Genomic DNA, 22,502 nt, shown 5'->3' on the forward strand with positions numbered 1-22,502 from the left:
CCTTTCTTCCTGAGCAGTATACACACACTCTTTGCATTTAAGCTGGTAAAGTTCATTTGTGATTTTTCCATCTGCTAGTGTGTGGCCCTCTTTTGAGATGATGCAGCTATCATGCTTAAATGTAACTTCATTTCCTTGTTTTGTGAGTTTCATCACAGATAGTAAATTACTCTCAAGACTAGGCACCTAGAGCACATCTTTTACTGAGATCTTCTTGCTTTGTGTTGGTGAGATTTGTCAATCAATATAACCATCTCCTATACCTTGTGAAGTCATGTACTGACCATTAACCATAATCACTTTCTCTGACTTACTTTGGTTAAGCTTAGAAAAGAAGTCCCTGTTATTAGTCATGTGACTAGTTGCTCCAGAGTCTATACACCATGCATGCTTTGATGTATTTACACTGACAGTAAATGCAGTTTCAGTATTCACAGAATCATTTTCTGCAGACACAGCACTTTTAACCCTTTGAAGACTGCTTTGCTTTTTCAGCTGATTCATTCTAGCTTTACAGACTCTGCAGTTGGCTTTCAAATGTCCTGATTTCTTGCAAACAAAACATTCACGTATTTCTTTTAGGTGCTTTCTGTTATCATTTAGATGTTGTGTCTGTAAAGCAGATTCTGCATCGCATGTCTTGCTGTTTACACCTTCCGTTTTCCGCTTATATTCATCTATGAGCTTCCCTCTGACATACTCCAATGTAAGCTCATCATCTGGGTGCGCATCTAGTGCGGTTACAAGCGTGTCATAGTTTTCTGGAAGACCACTAAGCAGTAATGCGGCTACATGAAAGTCCTTCAAATCTTCCCCAATGCCTCTAAGGCATTCTACAATCTCTAGAATGCTTGTTACTGTATGTAGTCCTGCATATCCTGGCCATTCTGTAGTTTAGACTGGTACAATTTTCTCATGAGATAAAGTTTATTGCTTAAATTTATCCTCTCATGCACCTTTTGCAGCTGCTCCCACATTTCTCTTGCAGTTTCACTTTTACACACATGCACAATCTGATCATCATCTATACTGATTGATATGGTACTTTGTGCTTTCTGATCCATCTCTATCCACTCCTGTGATACTGGGTCAGGTTTAGGCTCCTGTGTGTATTTCCACATACCTTCTCTTATCAGCAGCAATTTCACTTTGAATTTCCAGGATTGATAATTCTGGTTAGTGAGACTTGGTACTGTAAACTTCATGGAGTTGCTGCTGCTGGTGGCCATCTTTGCTGTCTTCCTTTCTTTTCTTTTCTCTGTGCTCTGGGGATCTGGGACTCTAGGACTCTGGGCCCATAACCTGTTAGCAGCAGATTAATCAGCGTAACATCCAGAGTCAGCAACACAGAATGTAGATTTATTCATATCCAGGTTGAACAGCTTACAGCATGAAATGTGATCAGTCTGGTATCTGCTGTGGCTTGCAGCATGGGAGCATTACAACAGCAAGAAGGGAAGAGGAGGTGGCATCCTGTCTGTTTTTTGTTTTTGTCACTGAACTTTGTTAACAATCTCACAATATGCACAATATATAAAACAGTACAGTAGTAGTTGTTGCAATACATACAGATCAATATGCATTATTCCAACAGACATATTCACCGAAGCACTGGTAAGGGTACAGAGGAAATGGTACCAAGGGCCCAAAGGCAGGCACCTAGGTGGCAAGATGACCTGCGGGGGTAGCGAACCCAAAATAAACAAGGTCGAGACCACCCAAAACTGGCCCAAATCTGTCAGTCAGGAAAGTAGGCATGTCTTCTGCAACTGAGAACAGGGTGGTGGGTGGTCACATAACAAAGTATGGAGAGAAATGTGTAGGGGAGGGATGTTCGCATCAACCAATGGTTACGGTCCCTACTTTGGTTTCTCAGTACACTGTTGGGCAGGGGTGTCACAGGGTCATGCGGATGCATGTGGGGTGGCAAGTGTTCAACCCCACAGGTTTGAACAGAGGGAGTTGGTTTGTGAGACAGTGACTGGTGTTACAGGTAGGGGTTGCTGTATTTTTCCCCCAGGATGCGTCTGCAGGCATATGAATGCCAGAAGGCCACAGATTCAAGTTAAGGCTGTGTGCACACGCTGCGGATTAGGTGCGGATTCAGCCGCGCGGATTTTGTAAAATCCGCAGGTGAAACCGCAGGTCAAAACACCTGCGGTTTTACCTGCGGTTTTGCCCTGCGGTTTTTCATCTCCTCAATGGAGGAGATGGCAAACCGCAGCGGAATCCGCAGAAAGAATTGACATGTCAATTCTTTCTGCGGATTGAAAACTGCAGATAATCCGCGCGGAAAATTCTGCATCGTCTGCATTGCGGTTTTTGATTCCCATAGGGAATCATGGTACTGTACACCGCAGCAGAAACTGCTGCGGGTCCGCAGCGGCCAAAACCGCTGCGGAACTGCAGCAAAATCCGCAGCGTGTGCACACAGCCTTAAAGCTCTGCAGTAAAGAGTATGGGTGTGTCAGGGCCAGTTTCAGTCTGGTGTTTGGAAGAGTCAAGAGTAGAATGTTTTGCAGCGCTCCATCTGTGAGAGTCAACATAGGCAAGTTAACCCAAACAGCCAAGAGAGATGAGAGGTCTGGCACTCACAGAGTACACAGTGGTGCAGATGCCCACGGCAACTGGTAAAAGGAGAACTAGCGTGTTTACTGACTGTAAACTGAAGGACATTGTGTACTGTGGAAAGCTGTGAGTAAAGAGATATTAACACAGAGGTGCAATCGCCCACAGCAACCGGTCATGAAAGTGGATCAGCATGTTTAGTGGCTGTGTAATCCAGAGGATTTGTGCCCAGCTGTGATCTAGAGGATATCGTGTGCTGTGTTTATATGAGTTGGACATTAATGCTGTGACATAAACACTTTAAAGAGAGTTTTGATTGGGAACTTTGCTGGGTCACTTGCCTCATCACTGCATAAGTGTGCTACCACTGCATTACAAGGGGAACAACGCACCTTTGGCCTGTTACCTAGCAGAGTGGGGGGGCTCTGTGGAATGGCTGACTGAGTTCTTCCTCCCTGCATGCCACTGCTCCAGGTTGGATCAGCGACCTTATCATCAACAACGTTATCTTCCAATTCATCAATGTGATCCTCCTTTTGAGTTGCGATTTTATTCTGGTCTGATGGCAACTGTGCATCATCATTATCCTACACTTCTTCACGCATGAATTGATGTTCTCCAACGTGGCTTTCTTCTGGCCGTGGATGTTCAAGTGTTTGTGCATCACTGCACTCCACCTCCTCATGACCCTTTTAATGGTGCACAGTGAAAGGCCAGAATAAGCACAAGGGAATGCAAACAGTTCCTTGGAGTGGCCTGCTTTGGTTTCATATGTATCCAGTAACTCTTGATGTGGGAAGGAAGGAGGACCAGGTTGAGGATTGTGAGACAAAGCCTCTTGGCTACTGAGACTGGACCATGTGGTAGACTTGGTGGTGCTGCTTGTCAACACACTGGAGCTTTTGTCTCCCATCCAACTCACAACATTCTCACACTTATCTGGGTTTGACAGTGGTGTAGCGAGCAGACCAAATTTTGATAGGAAAATAAAACAATATAAAGTCACCTTCTAATCTGCCACACGGCCTTGGCGGGCACCACCACATCCACTTCCCCGTTTCTTAACGTCACCCTTTCCCATATTGAATGCATTATGAAAAAAAAATTGACTTTATTTGTCTAAAGTACCCTCACAGAGGTGTTATGTACAAATTCCCTGTACCTAGCAATGTGTAGGTAATTTTTTGTTTAGCTATCACCTTTAAATAGTGACACTTGTGTATGTCAGCAGGCTTTACGCCAGTTGCACAACTGCTATTTCCCCATTATCATAGCAATTTTTATTTTTATCACCTTTACTACATACACCAAAATGAGACACTGGAAAATTACTGGTAAATAGTGAAATTTGTGTGTCTCAGCAGGCTTTGCACCAGTTACAGAAATGCTAAATAAATATACACTATTTATTTAATCAATAGAATAGCTTTCTTTTTTATATCGCCCTTATTACACATGCGAACAGCAGACTCAGGAAAATTACTGGTAAATAGTGATGTTTGCATATCTCAGCAGGCTTTACACCAGTCGCACAAATGCTGGATAAATATACGCTATTTAACCAATAGCAGATTAATTTTTTTATATCACCTTTATTGCATGCGCCAATAGCAGACTCAGAAAAAATAGTGGTAAAAAATGACATTTGCGTATGTCAGCAGGCTTTACACCAGTCGCATATCTGCTAAATAAATATACGCTATTTCAGCAATAGGCAAGTAATATTATTTAGCTCTAAAAAAGATGTTTAGTATATGCTGGAACTGAAAAATATTTTTTAGCTGTAAAAAAGGTGGTCTAGTCTATGCTGGTACTGAGAAATATTATTTAGCTCAAAAAAGTTTAGTGTATGCTGGCACTGAGGAATATTATTTTGCTCTAAAAAGAGCTGCTTTGTATATTATGGTACTGGATATGAAACCTTTCCTCTCTCCCTACACCTACAATCCGATCCTATACTATACACAATGCAACATGTACTTGCAATGCTAACAATCTGCCTGCTTTTCCCTCTCCCTCGTATTAAATCTGTTCCTACGCTATCTCAACTAACAGAGAACTAATCTTCACTCAGTAGCTCTTAAAAGGGCTTTTTGGACTCAGAAACTCTCTCTATACTCTACTTTCACTCTCCCTACGCTAACCCTGCACTCTCGTTATGCTGTTTCCACATGCAACATGTGTTAAGCCCCCATTACACACAGCAAAGTTTTGTGATGCAACAGCGATCTCACCAGCAAGATCGCTGTGTGTGACACTTACCAGCGACCGGCCCCCCTGCCGGGTATCGCTGATCATCCTGGAATGGCCAGGACATTTTTTTGATCGCTGGTCTCCCGCTGGCCAGCATGTATCGCTGCGTGTGGCAGGCGGGAGACCAGCAATCAGCGAGCTGGCGCTGGTAACTAAGGTACACATCGGGTTTCTAAGTGGCGTGCAGCGCTTAGAAACCCTATGTTTACCTTGGTTACCAGCTCCCTGCACCAGCGCGCTGGTAACTAAGGTACACAGTGGGTAACTAAGAGACGTTCATCGCTTGTTACCAGTGTGTCGCTGGTGCTGATCGCTGGTGAAGCTGCCTGTTTGTCAGCTCACCAGCAATCATGTAGCAACACACCAGCAATCCTGACAAGGTCATATTGTTGTCGGGATCGCTGGTGCATCGCTATGTGTGACGGGGCCCTTAGATGGTGGCGGCAGGGCTTAAATATCCCCTATGACTTTGTAAGGCCAGCCAATTAAAGTAATGCAACAAGAAAGATGGCAATGGCGTTACTGTGACTGGCAAACAAGCCCAGCATGTTCATTAGCTGCAAATAAAGGGCCAAACTTGCTGGGCGGGTCACTTGTAGAGACCATGGCGAATTGTAAATTGCTCACCGAATAATGAATTGTCCGAATAGCATACTATTTGTGCAAGTAACAAATAGTGCTGAATGTATTCACTCATCACTAGTTAGACTATTAAAAGGTTTACAAATTTGGCAGCTATTTTTCTTTTTTTCAAGGAAATTTACAAAACAATTTTTTAGGGACCTATTCAGTTTTGAAGTGACTTTGTGGGGCAAATGTTCTGTTATTTGTTTCCTGTCATGGATCTGACTCCTTGGATATCTCCAGGCTTTTTTATTACATGAGACTTGTGATACATTCCTCCATTACAAGATGTCTGCTAACAACAACTGACCAACAAGTTCTTACACTCTATAGCACACACATCAATGTAGTGAGACCCCTAGAGGCCACATCACATATAACACATTGCTACATCCTTTCTCTTTTAACTGGAAGAACAATAAATTTAATAAAACAATGTATACCATGACCAAGTTAGAGCTATAACATAATAAGTCCAGTCAGATATAATCTTTGAGGTGCGCCGACTTTCAGATAATTCTGCCAGCTCTAGTAACATAAGATGTGTCACTGCCTACATCTGATAGTTCTTCTGATTCTGGTTATATGCCTTCTGATATTGCCTGTCCCTGGCCAGAATCCTCACCCTGATGGTCAGCTATCACTGTTGGTACCTGACTTGTACTTGCTGCCTCATTGTCTTGGGTGTCAGGATACTGCTCAAAAGGCCATGAATCATCTCTTTCTTGTGATTTCCTCAGATATCTCCGATTTCTCCATAGTTTTCTTCCTTCTTCTGTTATAATTTAGTTGGACTGAGGTCCTAGTTTCTGGACAAGTTTTGCCTTTTGCTGGTGTTTGTCAAATGTGCTCCTTGGCTGCAGCCGAATGTTGTCATTTCTCTGGAGCTCAGGCAGGTCCTTTGCAGATTTATTGTAATAGAAAGCTTGCCTATCTTGATTCTTCTGTAATTTAGCTTTGATGTTTCCCAGCATCTTTGGCTTTAACAGATGACTAGCAGCTGGTAAGAGTGTCTTTGTACGCCTACTCATGAGCCTCTGTGCCGGACTGCTGTCTAGGCCTTGAGTGGGTGTGTTTCTATGATCCAGTATAGACAGATATACATCAGTACCTGCTTGTTTTGCTTTCTGCATGAGTCTTTTGGCTGTTTTTACTGCTGACTCTGCTTTCCCATTACTCTGAGGATATCTGGGAGAAGACATCTGGTGTTCAAATTCCCATTTCTCGCTGAAGGTTTTGAACTCTTTCAAAGTAAACTGCGCCGCATTGTCCAAGAAAACGATATCTGGAATGCCATACCTGGCAAAATGGGCCTTGAGTTTTTTAATCACTGTTCCCGCCCTCTGTCCTGCAACAAATCAATCTCCCGGAAGTTAGATAAATAGTCCACTGTAATCAGGTAATCTTTGTCATTCCATATGAACAAGTCCGTTCCTATTTTTGACCATGGCCTATGTGGAATTCCATGTGGTTGCAATGTATCCTTTGGTTGCTTATCACTGCAGGATGCACATATTTCACATTGTGCTATATAATTTTTAATGTGCTCATTAGTGTTGAGCATTCCGATACTGCAAATATCGTGTATCGGCCGATATTCGCTGTATCGGAATTCCGATACCGAGTACCGATATTTTTTCAATATCGGATATCAGAAGTTCCCATAATGCAATGAGCCACTGTTGTGGCTCTGATTGGCTGCCGAAATGACGTCATCATGATGCGCGGTCTGTGCGCATCATGATGCGCTGTCAGTTCAGGCCTTCCGGGGGGTCTGTGCCAACTGCCCGGGGGTCTGTACTGGCCTGCCGGGGGTCTTTGCCGACTGCCCGGGGGTCTGTGCCGACTGCCGGGGGTCTGGACCGGCCTGCCGGGGGGCTGTGCCGGCCTGCCAGTGGTCTGTGCCGACTGTCCGGGGGTCTGTGCAGGCTGCGGGGGTCTGTGCAGGCATCGTCCGATGGGACTACAAGTCCCATCGGGCGATGCCTGCTACCATGACGGTGATTGACACATTAGCCAATGATGGGACAGTAGTAGTCTCATCATCCGGCTAATGTGCTGAATGTAAAAAAAACAAAACAACATACTACATGCTACATACATACTACATGCATGCTACATATATACCACATGCATGCAACATGCATACTACTTATATACCACATATATACTACATGCATGCAACATACATATATACTACATACATACTACATGCAACATGCATACTACATACATACTACATATATACTACATGCATACTACATATATACCACATATATACTACATGCATGCAACATACCTATATATACTACATGCAACATGCATACTACATGCATGCAACATACATATATACTACATGCATCATGCATACTAAATATATGCCACATGCATGCAACATGCATACTACATAAATACCACATATATACTACATGCATACTACATATATACCACATGCATGCAACATACATATATACAACATATATACTACATGCAACATACATTCTACATATATACTACATGCATGCAACATACATATATACTACATATATACTACATGCATGCAACATACATACATACATACAACATATATACTACATGCATGCAACATACATACTACATATATACCACATATATACTACATGCATGCAACATACATATATACAACATATATACTACATGCAACATACATACTACATATATACTACATGCATGCAACATACATACTACATATATACCACATGCATGCAACATGCATACTACATATATACAACATATATACTACATGCATGCAACATACATATATACAACATATATACTACATGCAACATACATACTACATATATACTACATGAATGCAACATACATATATACTACATGCAACATGCATACTACATATATGCTACATGCATGCAACATGCATACTATATATACCACATACATACTACATGCATGCAACATACATATATACTACATGCAACATGCATACTACATATATACTACATGCATGCAACATACATAAATACATACATACTACATACATACTACATATATACTACATGCATGCAACATGCATACTACATATATACCACATATATACTACATGCATGCAACATATATACTACATGCAACATGCATACTACATATAAACTACATGCATGCAACATACTACATATATACCACATGCACGCAACATGCATACTACATATATACTACATGCATGCAACATACATACATACAACATATATACCACATGCATGCAACATGCATACTACATATATACTACATATATACTACATGCATGCAACATACATATATACTACATGCAACATACATACTACATATATACTACATGCATTCAACATACATACAACATATATACTACATGCATACTACATATATACCACATGCATGCAGCATACATATATACAACATATATACTACATGCATGCAACATGCATACTACATATATACCACATATATAATACATGCATGCAGCATACATATATACTGCATATATACCACATTCAACATACATACTATATATATATACTACATATATACTACATGCATGCAACATGCATACTACATATATACTACATGCATGCAACATATATACATACTACATATATACCTCATATATACTACATGCATACTACATATATACCACATGCATGCAACATACATATATACAACATATATACTACATGCATGCAACATACATATATACAACATATATACTACATGCATGCAACACGCATATTACATATATACCACATATATACTACATGCATGCAGCATACATATATACTACATATATACTACATGCAACATACATACTACATACATACTACATATATACCACATGCATGCAACATGCATACTACATATATACTACATATATACTACATGCATGCAACATACATATATACTACATACAATACATTCATACAATACATACATATAGACATACAGTACATATAACATAGAGTACATACTCACCATCACTTGTCACTTTGATCCCCGAAGCCATTGTCATCTGTGGAATAAATATTAAAATAACAAACCACCAATATACTTACCCCTGATCCGCAGAAGTCCACGAGTGTCCCACAACGATCTTGCGTGGAGAACAGCAGCATCAGCTGATGCTACCGTTCTCTACGGACTCCAGGAATCCAATGAAGGGAGGTAGGTATCCTTCTGCACTGTATCCCTCCGCCACTGTAAAAAAAAGTCCCTAGTCTCATATTCACTGTATCGGAATTCCGATACCGAGTACCGATATTTTTTCAATATCGGATATCGGAAGTTCCCATAATGCAATGAGTCACTGTTGTGGCTCTGATTGGCTGCCAAAATGACGTCATCATGATGCGCGGTCTGTGCGCATCATGATGCGCCCTCAGTTTGGGCCTTCCGGGGGGTCTGTGCCAACTGCCCGGGGGTCTGTACTGGCCTGCTGGGGGTCTTTGCCGACTGCCCGGGGGTCTGTGCTGACTGCTGGGGGTCTGTACCGGCCTGCCGGGGGGCTGTGCCGGCCTGCCGGTGGTCTGCGCCTACTGTCCGGGGGTCTGTGCAGGCTGCGGGGGTCTGTGCAGGCATCGTCCGATGGGACTACAAGTCCCATCGGGCGATGCCTGCTACCATGACGGTGATTGACACATTAGCCAATGATGGGACAGTAGTAGTCTCATCATCCGGCTAATATGCTGAATGTAAAAAAAAAAAAAACATACTACATGCTACATACATACTACATGAATGCTACATATATACTACATGCATGCAACATGCATACATACTACATATATACCACATGCATGCAACATGCATACTACTTATATACCACATATATACTACATGCATGCAACATACATATATACTACATACATACTACATGCAACATGCATACTACATATATACTACATGCATGCAACATGCATACTACATATATACCACATATATACTACATGCATGCAACATACATATATATATATATACTACATGCAACATGCATACAACATATATACTACATGCATGCAAAATGCATACTACATATATACCACATATATACTACATGAATGCAACATACATATATACTACATGCAACATGCATACTAAATATATATACCACATGCATGCAACATGCATACTACATATATACCACATATATACTACATGCATACTACATATATACCACATGCATGCAACATGCATACTACATATATACAACATATATACTATATGCAACATACATACAATATATATACTACATGCATGCAACCTACATATATACTACATATATACTACATGCATGCAACATGCATACTACATATATACCACATATATACTACATGCATGCAACATACATACATACAACATATATACTACACGCATGCAACATGCATACTACATATATACCACATATATACTACATGCATGCAACATACATATATACTGCATATATACTTCATGCAACATGCATACTACATATATACTACAAGCATGCAACATACATACATACTACATATATACCACATGCATGCAACATGCATACTACATATATACAACATATATACTATATGCAACATACATACTACATATATACTACATGAATGCAACATACATATATACTACATGCAACATGCATACTACATATATGCTACATGCATGCAACATGCATACTATATATATACCACATACATACTACATGCATGCAACATACATATATACTACATATATACTACATACATACTACATATATACTACATGCATGCAACATACATACATACTACATATATACCACATGCATGCAACATGCATTCTACATATATACTACATATATACTACATGCATGCAACATACATATATACTACATACAATACATTCATACAATACATACATATAGACATACAGTACATATAACATAGAGTACATACTCACCATCACTTGTCACTTTGATCCCAGAAGCCATTGTCATCTGTGGAATAAATATTAAAATAACAAACCACCAATATACTTACCCCTGATCCGCAGAAGTCCCACGACGATCTTGCGTGGAGAACAGCAGCTTCAGCTGATGCTACCGTTCTCTACGGACTCCAGGAATCCAATGAAGGGAGGTAGGTATCCTTCTGCACTGTATTCCTCCGCCACTGTAAAAAAAAGTCCCTAGTCTCACTTTATGGCAAAAGCTGCGTGGGAAATTTCTCACACAGATCTTAATCCCATTGAGAACTTGTGGTCAATCATCAAGAGACGGGTGGACAAACAAAAACCTTCAAATTCAGACAAAATAAAAGCATTCATTTTGCCAGAATGGACTGCTATCAGTCAGGATTTGATCCAGAAGTTGATTGAGAGCATGCCAGGGAGAATTGCTGAGGTCCTGAAGAAGAAGGGTCAACACTGCAAATATTGACTTGCTGCATTAACTCATTCTAACTGTCAATATAACCTTTTGTTACTCATAATATGATTGCAATTATATTTCTGTATGTGATAAAAACATCTGACAAACACATAAAAACCAGAGGGCAGCAGATCATGTGAAAATATAATATTTGTATCATTCTCTAAACTTTTGGCCATGACTGCAGGCCGGCACAGCCCCCCGGCAGTCCGCACTGAACCCCGGAAGGTCCGTACACACCCCCGAGAGGCTGTACAAGGACAGAAAAGGGTTTTTCTTATTCCGATACCGGAAGTCCCATAGACTTGAATGGAACTTCCGGTATCAGAATCGGCGATACCCGATACTTTTTTCGTATCAGGCCGATACCATCCGATCCGATATTTTAGGGTATCGGATGGTATCGCTCAACACTAGTGGTCATTCATACCTGGCCAATAAACAGATTCTCGTGTTCAACGTAGATATCCTTCCATGCCTAAGTGAGAAGAGTGCACCGTTTTCATTATGTCTCTTCCGAGAACTTCTGGTGTAACTGCCCTGTCTCCTTTAAAGATGATTACTTGCTGCACTGACAATTAATCTCTTATGTGGAAGAATAGGTAAGCTCTGCTTAGTGTATCTGCAATCAGTAAGTCTCTTCCTGGGAGAGTACCCAATGTCAAAATCATATTTCTGAAGTCGCAACAGCATACGCTGTAGTCTCTTTGGGGCATTTAGTAGTGGTTTCTTTGTAATGCTCTCCAAAGGTTTGTGATCTGACTGTACTCTTACCCGTCGACCATAGGTGTATTGGTGAAACTTCTCCAACCCAAATACCACAGCCAGTAGTTCCTTCTCAATCTGAGCATATCCCTGCTCTGCTGTTGAAAGGGCTCTGCTTGCAAATGTGAATGGCTGTTTGTTCTGCATTAATGTACAATAGCTCTAAGGCCTTTGTCTGAAGCATCACTTTGTACCACGTCTTCTTGATCTGGATCAAAATACTTTAGGGTTGCTGCATCTGCAATAGCTTTCTTTACTGATTGGAAAGCAGCCTCCTGGCTTTCCATCCATTCCCAGAGCACATCTTTGTGGGTTAGCTGTCTCAATGGCTCACACATGTCTGACAGATGACTGCAAAATTTGGAGAGATAATTTACTATGCCCAAAAATCGTTGTACTCCACAAAGATCAGTAGGGGTTAGCAAATTTTGTTCTCACCTTTTCAGGATGCACTTTTACATCGTTTGAAGTCAGACGATGTCCAGTATAAGCCACTTCTGTAATTTTCAATTTGAATTTGTCCAAGTTCAGCTTTATATGTGTTGCTCTGCATCTGTCCAAAAATTGTATCATCTTCTCATCGTGATCCTTGATTGCAGATTCCATATCTTCACCCTCTCCCACTATTAGTATATCATCTGCTATTGTCTTCACTCCAGGAAGTCCTTCCAAAGCCTGCATTAACATCTGCTGGAACACCTCTGGAGCAGGTTTTAGTCCCATGGACATTCTCAGCCATTTAACCCCTTCATGACCCGGCCTATTTTGACCTTAATGACCTGGCCATTTTTTGCAATTCTGACCAGTGTCCCTTTATGAGGTAATAACTCAGGAATGCTTCAACACATCCTAGCGATTCTGAGAATGATTTTTCGTGACATATTGGGCTTCATGTTAGCTGTAAATTTAGGTAGATAATTTTTGCGTTTATTTGTGAAAAAAATGGAAATTTGGCAAAAATTTTGAAAATTTCACAATTTTCAAATTTTGAATTTTTATTCTGTTAAACCAGAGAGTTATGTGACACAAAATAGTTAAGAAATAACATTTCCCACATGTCTACTTTACATCAGAACAATTTTGGAAACAAAATTTTTTTGTTAGGAAGTTATAAGGGTTAAAAGTTGACCAGCGATTTCTCATTTTAACAACAAAATTTACAAAACCATTTTTTTTAGAGACCATCTCACATTTGAAGTCACTTTGAGGGGTCTATATGGCAGAAAAAACCCCAAAGTAACACCATTCTAAAAACTGCACCCCTCAAGCTACTCAAAACTACTTTCAAGAAGATTATTTACCCTTCAAGTGCTTCACAAGGACTAAAGCAACATGGAAGAAAAAAATGGTCATTTTAATTTTTCCAGCAAAAATTTTCTTTTAGCATCAAATTTTTCATTTTTACATGGGTAAAAGGATAAAATGGATCCTAAAATTTGTTGTGCAATTTCTCCTGAGTACACCGATACCTCATATGTGGTCATAAACCACTGTTTGGGCACACAGCAGAGCTCAGAAGGGAAGGAGCGGCATTTGACTTTTTGAATGGAAAATATGCTGGAATATTTAGCAGACACCATGTCCTGTTTGGAGAGCCCCTGTGTGCCTAAACATTGGAGCTCCCTCAAAAGTGACCCCATTTTGGAAACTAGACCCTCCATGGAACTTATCTAGATGCATAGTGAGTATTTTGAACCCCCAGGTGCTTCACAAATTGATCTGTAAAAAAGTACTTTTTTTTCATAAAAATTTTCTTTTAGCCTCAGTTTTTTCATTTTCACATGGGCAACAGGGTAAAATGGATCCTAAAATGTGTTGGGCAATTTCTCCTGAGTACACCGATACCTCATATGTGGTCATAAACCACTGTTTGGGAGCACGGCAGGGCTCAGAAGGGAAGGAGCGCCATTTGACTTTTTGAATGGAAAATATGCTGAAATATTTAGCGGTTGCCATGTCGCATTTGGAGAGTCCCTGTGTGCCTAAGCATTGGAGCTCCCCCACAATTGACCCCATTTTGGAAACTAGACCCTCCAAGGAACTTATCTAGTTGCATAGTGAGTACTTTTATCCCCCAGGTGCTTCACAAATTGATCCGTTAAAAAAGTACTTTTGTTTTCACAAAAATTTTCTTTTAGCCTCAGTTTTTTCATTTTCACATGGGCAACAGGGTAAAAAGGATCCTAAAATTTGTTGGGCAATTTCTCTTGAGTACACCGATACCTCATATGTGGTCATAAACCACTGTTTGGGCACCCGGCAGGGCCCGGAAGGGAAGAGGCGCCATTTGACTTTTTGAATAGAAAATTTATGTTTGGAGAGTCCCTGTGTGCTTAAACATTGGATCTCCCCCACAAGTGACCCCATTTTGGAAACTAGACCCCCAAAGGAACTTATCTGGATGTGTGGTGAGCACTTTGAACCCCCAAGTGCTTCACAGAAGATTAGAACGCAGAGCAGAGAAAATAAAAAATCATTTTTTTTCCTCAAAAATGATTTTTTAGCCTGCTATTTTTTATTTTCAAGAGGGTAACAGGAGAAATTGGACCCCAAAATTTGTTGTCCAGTTTGTCCTCAGTACGCTGGTACCTCATACGTGGAGGGGAACCACTGTTTGGATGCACGTCAGGGCTCAAAATGGAAGGAGCGCCATTTGACTTTTTGAATGGAAAATTAGCTCCAATCGTTAGCGGACACCATGACGTGTTTGGAGAGCCCCTGTGTGCCTAAACTTTGGAGCTCCCCCACAAGTGCCCCCATTTTGGAAACTAGACCCCCTAAGGAACTTATCTAGATTCATAGTGAGCACTTTGGACCCCCAGATGCTTCAGAGAAGTTTATAACGCAGAGCCGTGAAAATAAAAATCTTTTTTTTTCCTCAAAAAATGATTTTTTTAGCCCACTAATTTTTATTTCCACAATGGTAACAGGAGAAATTGGACCCCTAAAGTTGTTCAGGTTCTCCTGAGTACGCTGGTACCTCATATGTGGGGGGACCACCGTTCGGGCACACGTCGGGGCTCAGAAGGGAAGTAGTGACGTTTTGAAATGCTGACTTGATGGAATGGTCTGCGGGCGTCATGTTACGTTTGCAGAGCCCCTGATGCACCTAACCAGTGGAAACCCCCCACAAGTGACCCCATTTTGGAAACTAGACCACCATGGAACTAATCTAGATGTGTGGTGAGCACTTTGAACCCCCAAGTTCTTCACAGAAGTTTATGAAGCAGAGCCGTGAAAATAAAAAATCATTTTTTTTCCACAAAAATAATTATTTTAGCCCCCAATTTTTTATTTTCTCAAGAGTAACAGGAGAAATTAGACCAAAATTTGTTGTGCAATTTCTCCTGAGTACGCTGATACCACTTATGTGGGGGTAAACCACTGTTTGGGCACACGTCGGGGCTCGGAATGGAGGGAGCACTGTTTGACTTTTTGAATGCAAAATTGGCTGGAATAAATGGTGGCGCCATGTCACGTTTGGAGACCCCCTGATGTGCCTAAACAGTGGAATCCCCTCAATTCTATCTCCAACCCTAACCCCAACACACCCCTAACCCTAATCCCTACCCTAATCATAACCCTAACCACAACCCTAACCCCAACACACCCCTAACCCTAATCCCACCTCTAACCCTAGCCACAAGCATAACCCTAATCCCGACCCCAACCCAACCCTAACCCTAATCTTAACCCTATTTCCAACCCTAACCCTAATTCCAACCCTAACCCTAATTCTAACCCTAAGTCTAACCCTAACCCTAAGTCTAACCCTAACCCTAATTCTAACAGTAACCCTAATTCTAACCCTATCCCTAATTCCAACCCTAACACTAGCCCTAACCCTAATGAAAAAATAAAAATATTTTCTTTATTTTATTATTTGTCCCTACCTATGGAGTTGATAAACTGTTTATCACAGTGATCAAAATAAATGAATGAATCTGCAGCTGGCAGAATCCGGCGGGCGCACTGTGCATGCGCCTGCCATTTTCCAAGATGGTGGCGCCCATGATGCTGGACACCGGGACAGCCAGAGGGACAGAAGGTGCCGGGGAGGGTGAGGGGAGGGGATCAGAAGGCTGGGGGGAGCGGAGGGAAGGGGGAGGGGAGCTGAGGATGACTGTGGCGACCGATCGCTGCCGTTAGTCGGTGGCTGCGACTGATAAGTGCCGTCAGTCAGGGGGGGTCTCATTAGTGTCTGCAGCCATGGCCGATGCTATTGCAGCATCGGCAATGGCTTGATTGTAATATTTCACCAAATTTCATTGGTGAAATATTACAATCGCACTGCACATGCACCCGACATTTTCCAAGATGGCGGCGCCCATGAGCCAGAACGGCGGGACACCAGGAGACAGAGCGGGACTCTGTGGTGATCGGACTGCAGGGGGAGCGGAGGGAAGGGGAGGAAGAGCAGATTGTGACGGCAGCAGCCAATCGCTGCCGTCAGTCCGTGGCGCGGGCCGATCGCCCCTGCCAGCCAGTGTGGGGGGGTCAGATTAGTGTCTCCAGCCATGTCCGATGCTACTGCAGCATCGACCATGGCTGGATTGTAATATTTCATCAAATTTCATTGATGAAATATTACTATCGCTCTGATTGGCTGTTTCACTTTCAACAGCCAATCAAAGCGATTGTAGCCATGTGGGGGCTAAGCCACTCCCCCTGGGGTGAGGTACAAAGCCCCCTGTATCTACGGGTCAGGTGACCTTTCAGTGACCCCGGTCACCCGACCCGCAGGGGGGCTTTGAAGACATGACACAGTATATGCGTCATGGGTCGGATTGGCACCGACTTTCATGATGCATACGCTGTGTCACAGGTTGGGAAGGGGTTAAAGCATCGAAATGGTGAAGAAAATGTTGTCAATAAACTTGATTCTTCAGTCAGTGCCAAATGCAAAAATCCATTTGGTAGAACATCATCTAATGTTGGCATGGGGTAATGATTTCTTTTCAGCGCCTTGTTGAGTGGCTTAGGATCAGTGCATATTCTAAGGCCTCTTTCACACATCAGTTTTTTGCCTTCAGGCGCGATCCGGCTTTTTTTGGAAAAAACGGATCCGGCAAAATGCAATGCCGGATCCGGTTTTTCCCCATTGACTTGCATTAGCGCCGGATCGTGCCGGATGGCATTGCGTTTCATCCGTTTTTTGCCGGATCCGGCAACTTGTCTCATTCTGGCGTCTTGAAAAAACGTCTACTGTAACGTTTTTTGTCTCCGGCGAAAAAGCCGGAAGCGCCGGATCCGGCGCTTCCAGCTTTTTGCTACAATGAAAGTCTATGGGCGCCGGAATGCGCCGGATCCAGAAAAAGACGGATCCAGCAACCGGATCCGTTTTTTTTAAGTCTGCGCATGCTCAGATCCAATTGGCCAGCCGCCAGGAACAGAGACGGATCCAGCAAAAAAACGGATCCGTTTCTACAGTTCTCCAAAATTTATGCCGGATCCGTTTTTTCTAAAAAAAAGCCGGATCATGCCTGACGGCAAAAAACTGATGTGTGAAAGTAGCCTTAACTTGCCAGATGGTTTCTGCACTATGACCAAACTGCTGATCCAATCTGTGCTCTTATGGACTGGTGCTATCATGCCTCTTCTCTGTAAATCTTGCAGTTCTACTTTCAGCGGTTGCATTAAAGCTACAGGCACTCTCCTTGTAGGTAATCTGGTAGGCTGCACAGTGTTGTCAATTTCTAGCCTATATTTACCTTCAAAGCACCCATCACCTTCAAATAAATCAGCATATTTAATTTTTATTTTGTGAATATCCAAGTTGTGCTCTGCGTTTAGTTTGGGATTTGGTATATCCTGGGAAACGTCAACAGACATAATATTCTGAGACTGTACTTTTATTAAGTCCATTGCCTGAACAGCTTTTACTCCCTATAATGGTACATGGTTACCACCACGCAACACGGTGAATTCAGCTCTAAAACTCTTTCTGTTACATGGGTTCCGTATTTTGAGCTTACATGTCCCCATCAGTTTCAGAACACTTTTGTTGTACATCACCAGGACCTTGTCAGTTGGCTCAACAGAAACCTGTTTGTTCAGCAGAGCAGATGGAATTACATTGCAGCTTGCCCCACAATCCAGCTGAAATCTAATGGGCTTCTCATCCAACAAGAATGTTGCATAAAGCTGCTTGGCATCCTTGCCTACTGACTGCCTGACTACATTGATTTCTCTGCTGCAGGCTGCAGTTGTAGCCATGTAACGTCCTCTGCACTGTCAGTGTCTGGTGTCACAGTGTGGAGCTGTCTGTACTGTTTGCCTGTTCCTTGCCTGCAGACAGCTGAGGAATGATTCTTCTTTCCAGATGATCTGCAGGTTTCCCCATATGCTGAACACTTGGTTTTGTCTCTCTCGTCTTTTCCCACAATACTTGCAGTGGACAGTGCTTATAGGGGAGCTTGGTCTTGTCTTTCCTTTCATAGATACTGCATGTACCTTATCATCATCATTATCACTGGTGCCTGCCATCATCTTAAGGCTGTGTTTTGACAGCTCAGCAGCCCTGCAGATTTGCATGCATTTCTCTAGTCATGTCTTCCTCTCTCAGTAATCATGTTTTGAGACGACTGTCTCTTATGCCACACACCATTCTGTCTTTGATTAGACTGTCCCTGATCTCTCCAAAACCAAATGTTGTTGCCAGCCTCCTCAGCTCTGTCAGATATCTGTCCACATTTTCACCATCCTCCTGATGTCTTGTGAAAAAGTTATATCTTTCCACTGTCTCATTCTTCTTTGGGTCACAGTGTTTTTCAAATGCCTGCACAATATCTGCTAGCAGGAGGTTGTCTGTGTGTGGGAGTAAGGTGTGGGCTAATTCTCTGCCATTTTCCCCAATAAGGTAATAAAACAGCTTCACTTTTCGTTTATCATCAGTGGGGGCCACTGTGAGACCCACATAAAGTGTAAACTCTTCCTTCCAATGTCTCCAAGTCAGGGACAGATTACATGAAGTCACATCCAGTCCCTGATTGGGCTTCAGACCAGTCTCCATTTTGCAGTAATGTCAGGGAGTCTGTACTTACAGGTGCTGTGATTCTCTGTGATCCTCTGTACAGTCCCAGCCTCACACAAGCTCTGAGGATTTGCAGGTTCTGTGCCCAGCTGCCACCATGTTCTGTTATTTGTTTCCTGTCATGGATCTGACTCCTTGGATATCTCCAGGCTTTTTTATTACAAGAGACTTGCAAAGCATTCCTCCATTACAAGATGTCTGCTAACAACAACTGACCAACAAGTTCTTAAACTCTATAGTACACACATCAACGTAGTGAGACCCCTAGAGGCCACATCACATATAACATATTGCTACAGCATATATACTGGAAAACATTCAATAGTTATACTATTTAAAAAAGCAACACTCCTCAACATATTTATAACTGCTGTCAAGTAGTTTATTAACGCTTCACGTGTTTTGGAGGAATTAATAAAAAGTGGAATGACAAGAATGAAAAATTATATTTTTTATCACTAAAATGTTGCTAACATCTGTATAGTCCGTGATAGCTGGCTGAATCTAAAGCCATTACTTGACCTTGGATAGCTATGGCATCCATCAGGACTACTCATTCATGATCTCAGGGTGCTATTTGTGTTAAAGATGAAGCCCCCATTTAGATGTCACTTTCACAATTGACAGCAGCAGTTAGGGGGTTAAATAACCAATGGTGATGCCAATACCAGTCGAGTCTGATGCAGAAGGTTGTACAGCTGAAAGCTGCTGCATTTTTTAAATGGACAAGGAGTGTAAATGCAACCTTAGTGAAAAGTTGAGCTTGCTTGATAGACGTTATCCCAAATATCTTTTACCAAGCCTCTAGAGCCAAAGATTTAGCTGTTTATCACAAAACAAAAACATGTATTTTAAAGTAATCAATTGCTTATTGTTTTTATTACAGGAATAATGGAAAAAGATAGACATAAAGTGATCAACTTTTTTATGGCATATGCCATTTTGATACTTGTTTTAGCACTAAATGTCTATGCTGAGCATGGAATAATTGTGAAAATTAAACAAGGGAAGGTCAGAGGTTTCCATATACCTACAAATTCTGGATCAGTGATTGCCTATCTGGGAATACCTTATGGAGAACCACCAACGGGAACACAAAGATTCAAAAAGCCAGAGCCTCGAAAACCATGGCAAGGTGTCTATGACGCTTCAAAATTTGGTAAATCCTGTTATCAAAAAAAAAAAGCTCGAGTTAATTTTCCCGATAAAGATATGTGGCAAGTCAACAATGAAATGAGTGAAGATTGTCTATTTTTGAATGTTTGGGTTCCATCATCTAATCCAAAGTCTGCACAAGTAATAATATTTATCTATGGTGGAGCTTTCATTTCTGGGACTTCATCTATGGAACTATATGACCCGAGTATTCTCGCTTACTCAGAGGACATGATTGTGGTATCAATGAACTACAGAGTTGGAGCTCTAGGCTTTTTGGCATTACCAGGAAATAAAGACATTCCAGGAAATGCTGGCATGTTTGACCAACAGTTGGCACTTCGGTGGGTTCACGAAAACATTGCATCTTTTGGGGGCAATCCTGACAGTGTTACCTTGCTTGGACATAGCTGTGGAGCAGCATGTGTTGGCTTACATTTACTTTCTCCCGGAAGCCAAAAGTACTTTAATAGGGTGATTGTGCAAAGTGGTTCTCCTAGTGCGGGATGGGCAATGAATTCTCACAAAAGAGCCAAGAGGCTAACCATGAAATTAGCCAAACTTTTAGACTGTCCAGTTGATAATGATGATGCACTGGTAACATGTCTTCAAAACACAGATCCTACAAAAATAGTCGAGAAGCAATTATTGGTGGAAACAAAATACCCATTTTCTCTTACACGCCTTATACCAATTATTGATTTTGACTTTATTAGTGATATGCCAAATAATATTATAAAGAAAATGTCTAAACAAATTGAAATTTTAATAGGTGGCACCAAGGATGATGGAAATCCTTCTACAATAACGTGGGTACCTGGTATGAGTGCAGAACATGACAGTCTTTTAACCACTGAACAGGTAATGCAAGGAATTAAGGGGTTATTCCCAATAACTGGAGATATTGGAATCAAATCCATATTTCTTGAATATAAAGATTGGGAGGATGAACACAACTTGGAGAAAAACAGAGAAGCCATGGAGCTTATATTACGAGATTATTACATGATTTGTCCAATGAAATATTTTGCTGATGAAATGGCAAAACGTGAATCAAACATATATTTTTATGAATTTAACCATCGCTCCTCAAAAGAAGTTTGGCCTAAATGGATGGGAGTCATTCATGCTGCTATCCTGCCATTTATGTTTGGAAAGCCTCTCACTAAAGGAAGTAATTTCACTGAAGAAGAACAGTTGCTCAGCAAAAGAATTATGAAAACCTGGGGTAATTTTGCAAGAACCGGGTATGGCATAGTTTAACAGTCTCTCTATAAGTAACGATTAATGATATGGACACCACTTACCAAAAATAAGAATGTCGCCTTTAGGTAACATTTTTATTTTATTATTTTACTTTTCATTTGGTCTTTCATCTGCCAGGGCTTAAAATACTGACCTACACAGCAAAATTGGGCACTTTTGTTGACACCCCCTTCCATCCACTATGGCAAACCTAACAGCAGCACCACAACTTAGTGTCATAGGGATCGCATTATATGCCATGTTTAATTGGTTACTCTTTTCTATAGGAAAAGTAATACCTTGCTGATTGTTGAGAGTTCAACCATTTGAAACCCTTATAATAACAATAATAATAATAACAATAATAATAAATTTTACATCTATAGCGCCAACATATTCGGCAGCACTTTACATTTCAGGAGGAGACAATAAAGACAAAACAGACTA

At 41.4% G+C, this 22,502-nt stretch overlaps 1 protein-coding gene across 5 annotated transcripts in view; it reads left to right on the plus strand.

Moving 5' to 3' along the window:
- The window catches only part of LOC141083086 (acetylcholinesterase-like), a 218,923-nt gene that overhangs the window by 88,370 nt on the left and 108,051 nt on the right, over positions 1-22,502 (plus strand). For 4 of the 5 annotated variants that reach the window (XM_073567260.1, XM_073567257.1, XM_073567259.1 and 1 more), the window contains one exon: positions 20,542-22,057. In XM_073567260.1, the coding sequence (XP_073423361.1) occupies positions 20,547-22,057 (1,511 nt within the window). In that variant the 5' untranslated portion in view covers positions 20,542-20,546. The remainder of the gene's footprint in view (positions 1-20,541; positions 22,058-22,502) is intronic. The other variant, XM_073567261.1, reaches the window with a different exon arrangement.

This window comes from Dendrobates tinctorius, unplaced genomic scaffold (assembly GCF_039654945.1).
Source record: "Dendrobates tinctorius isolate UK_male_01 unplaced genomic scaffold, ASM3965494v1 ptg000019l, whole genome shotgun sequence".
NCBI classification, from domain to species: Eukaryota; Metazoa; Chordata; class Amphibia; order Anura; family Dendrobatidae; genus Dendrobates; species Dendrobates tinctorius.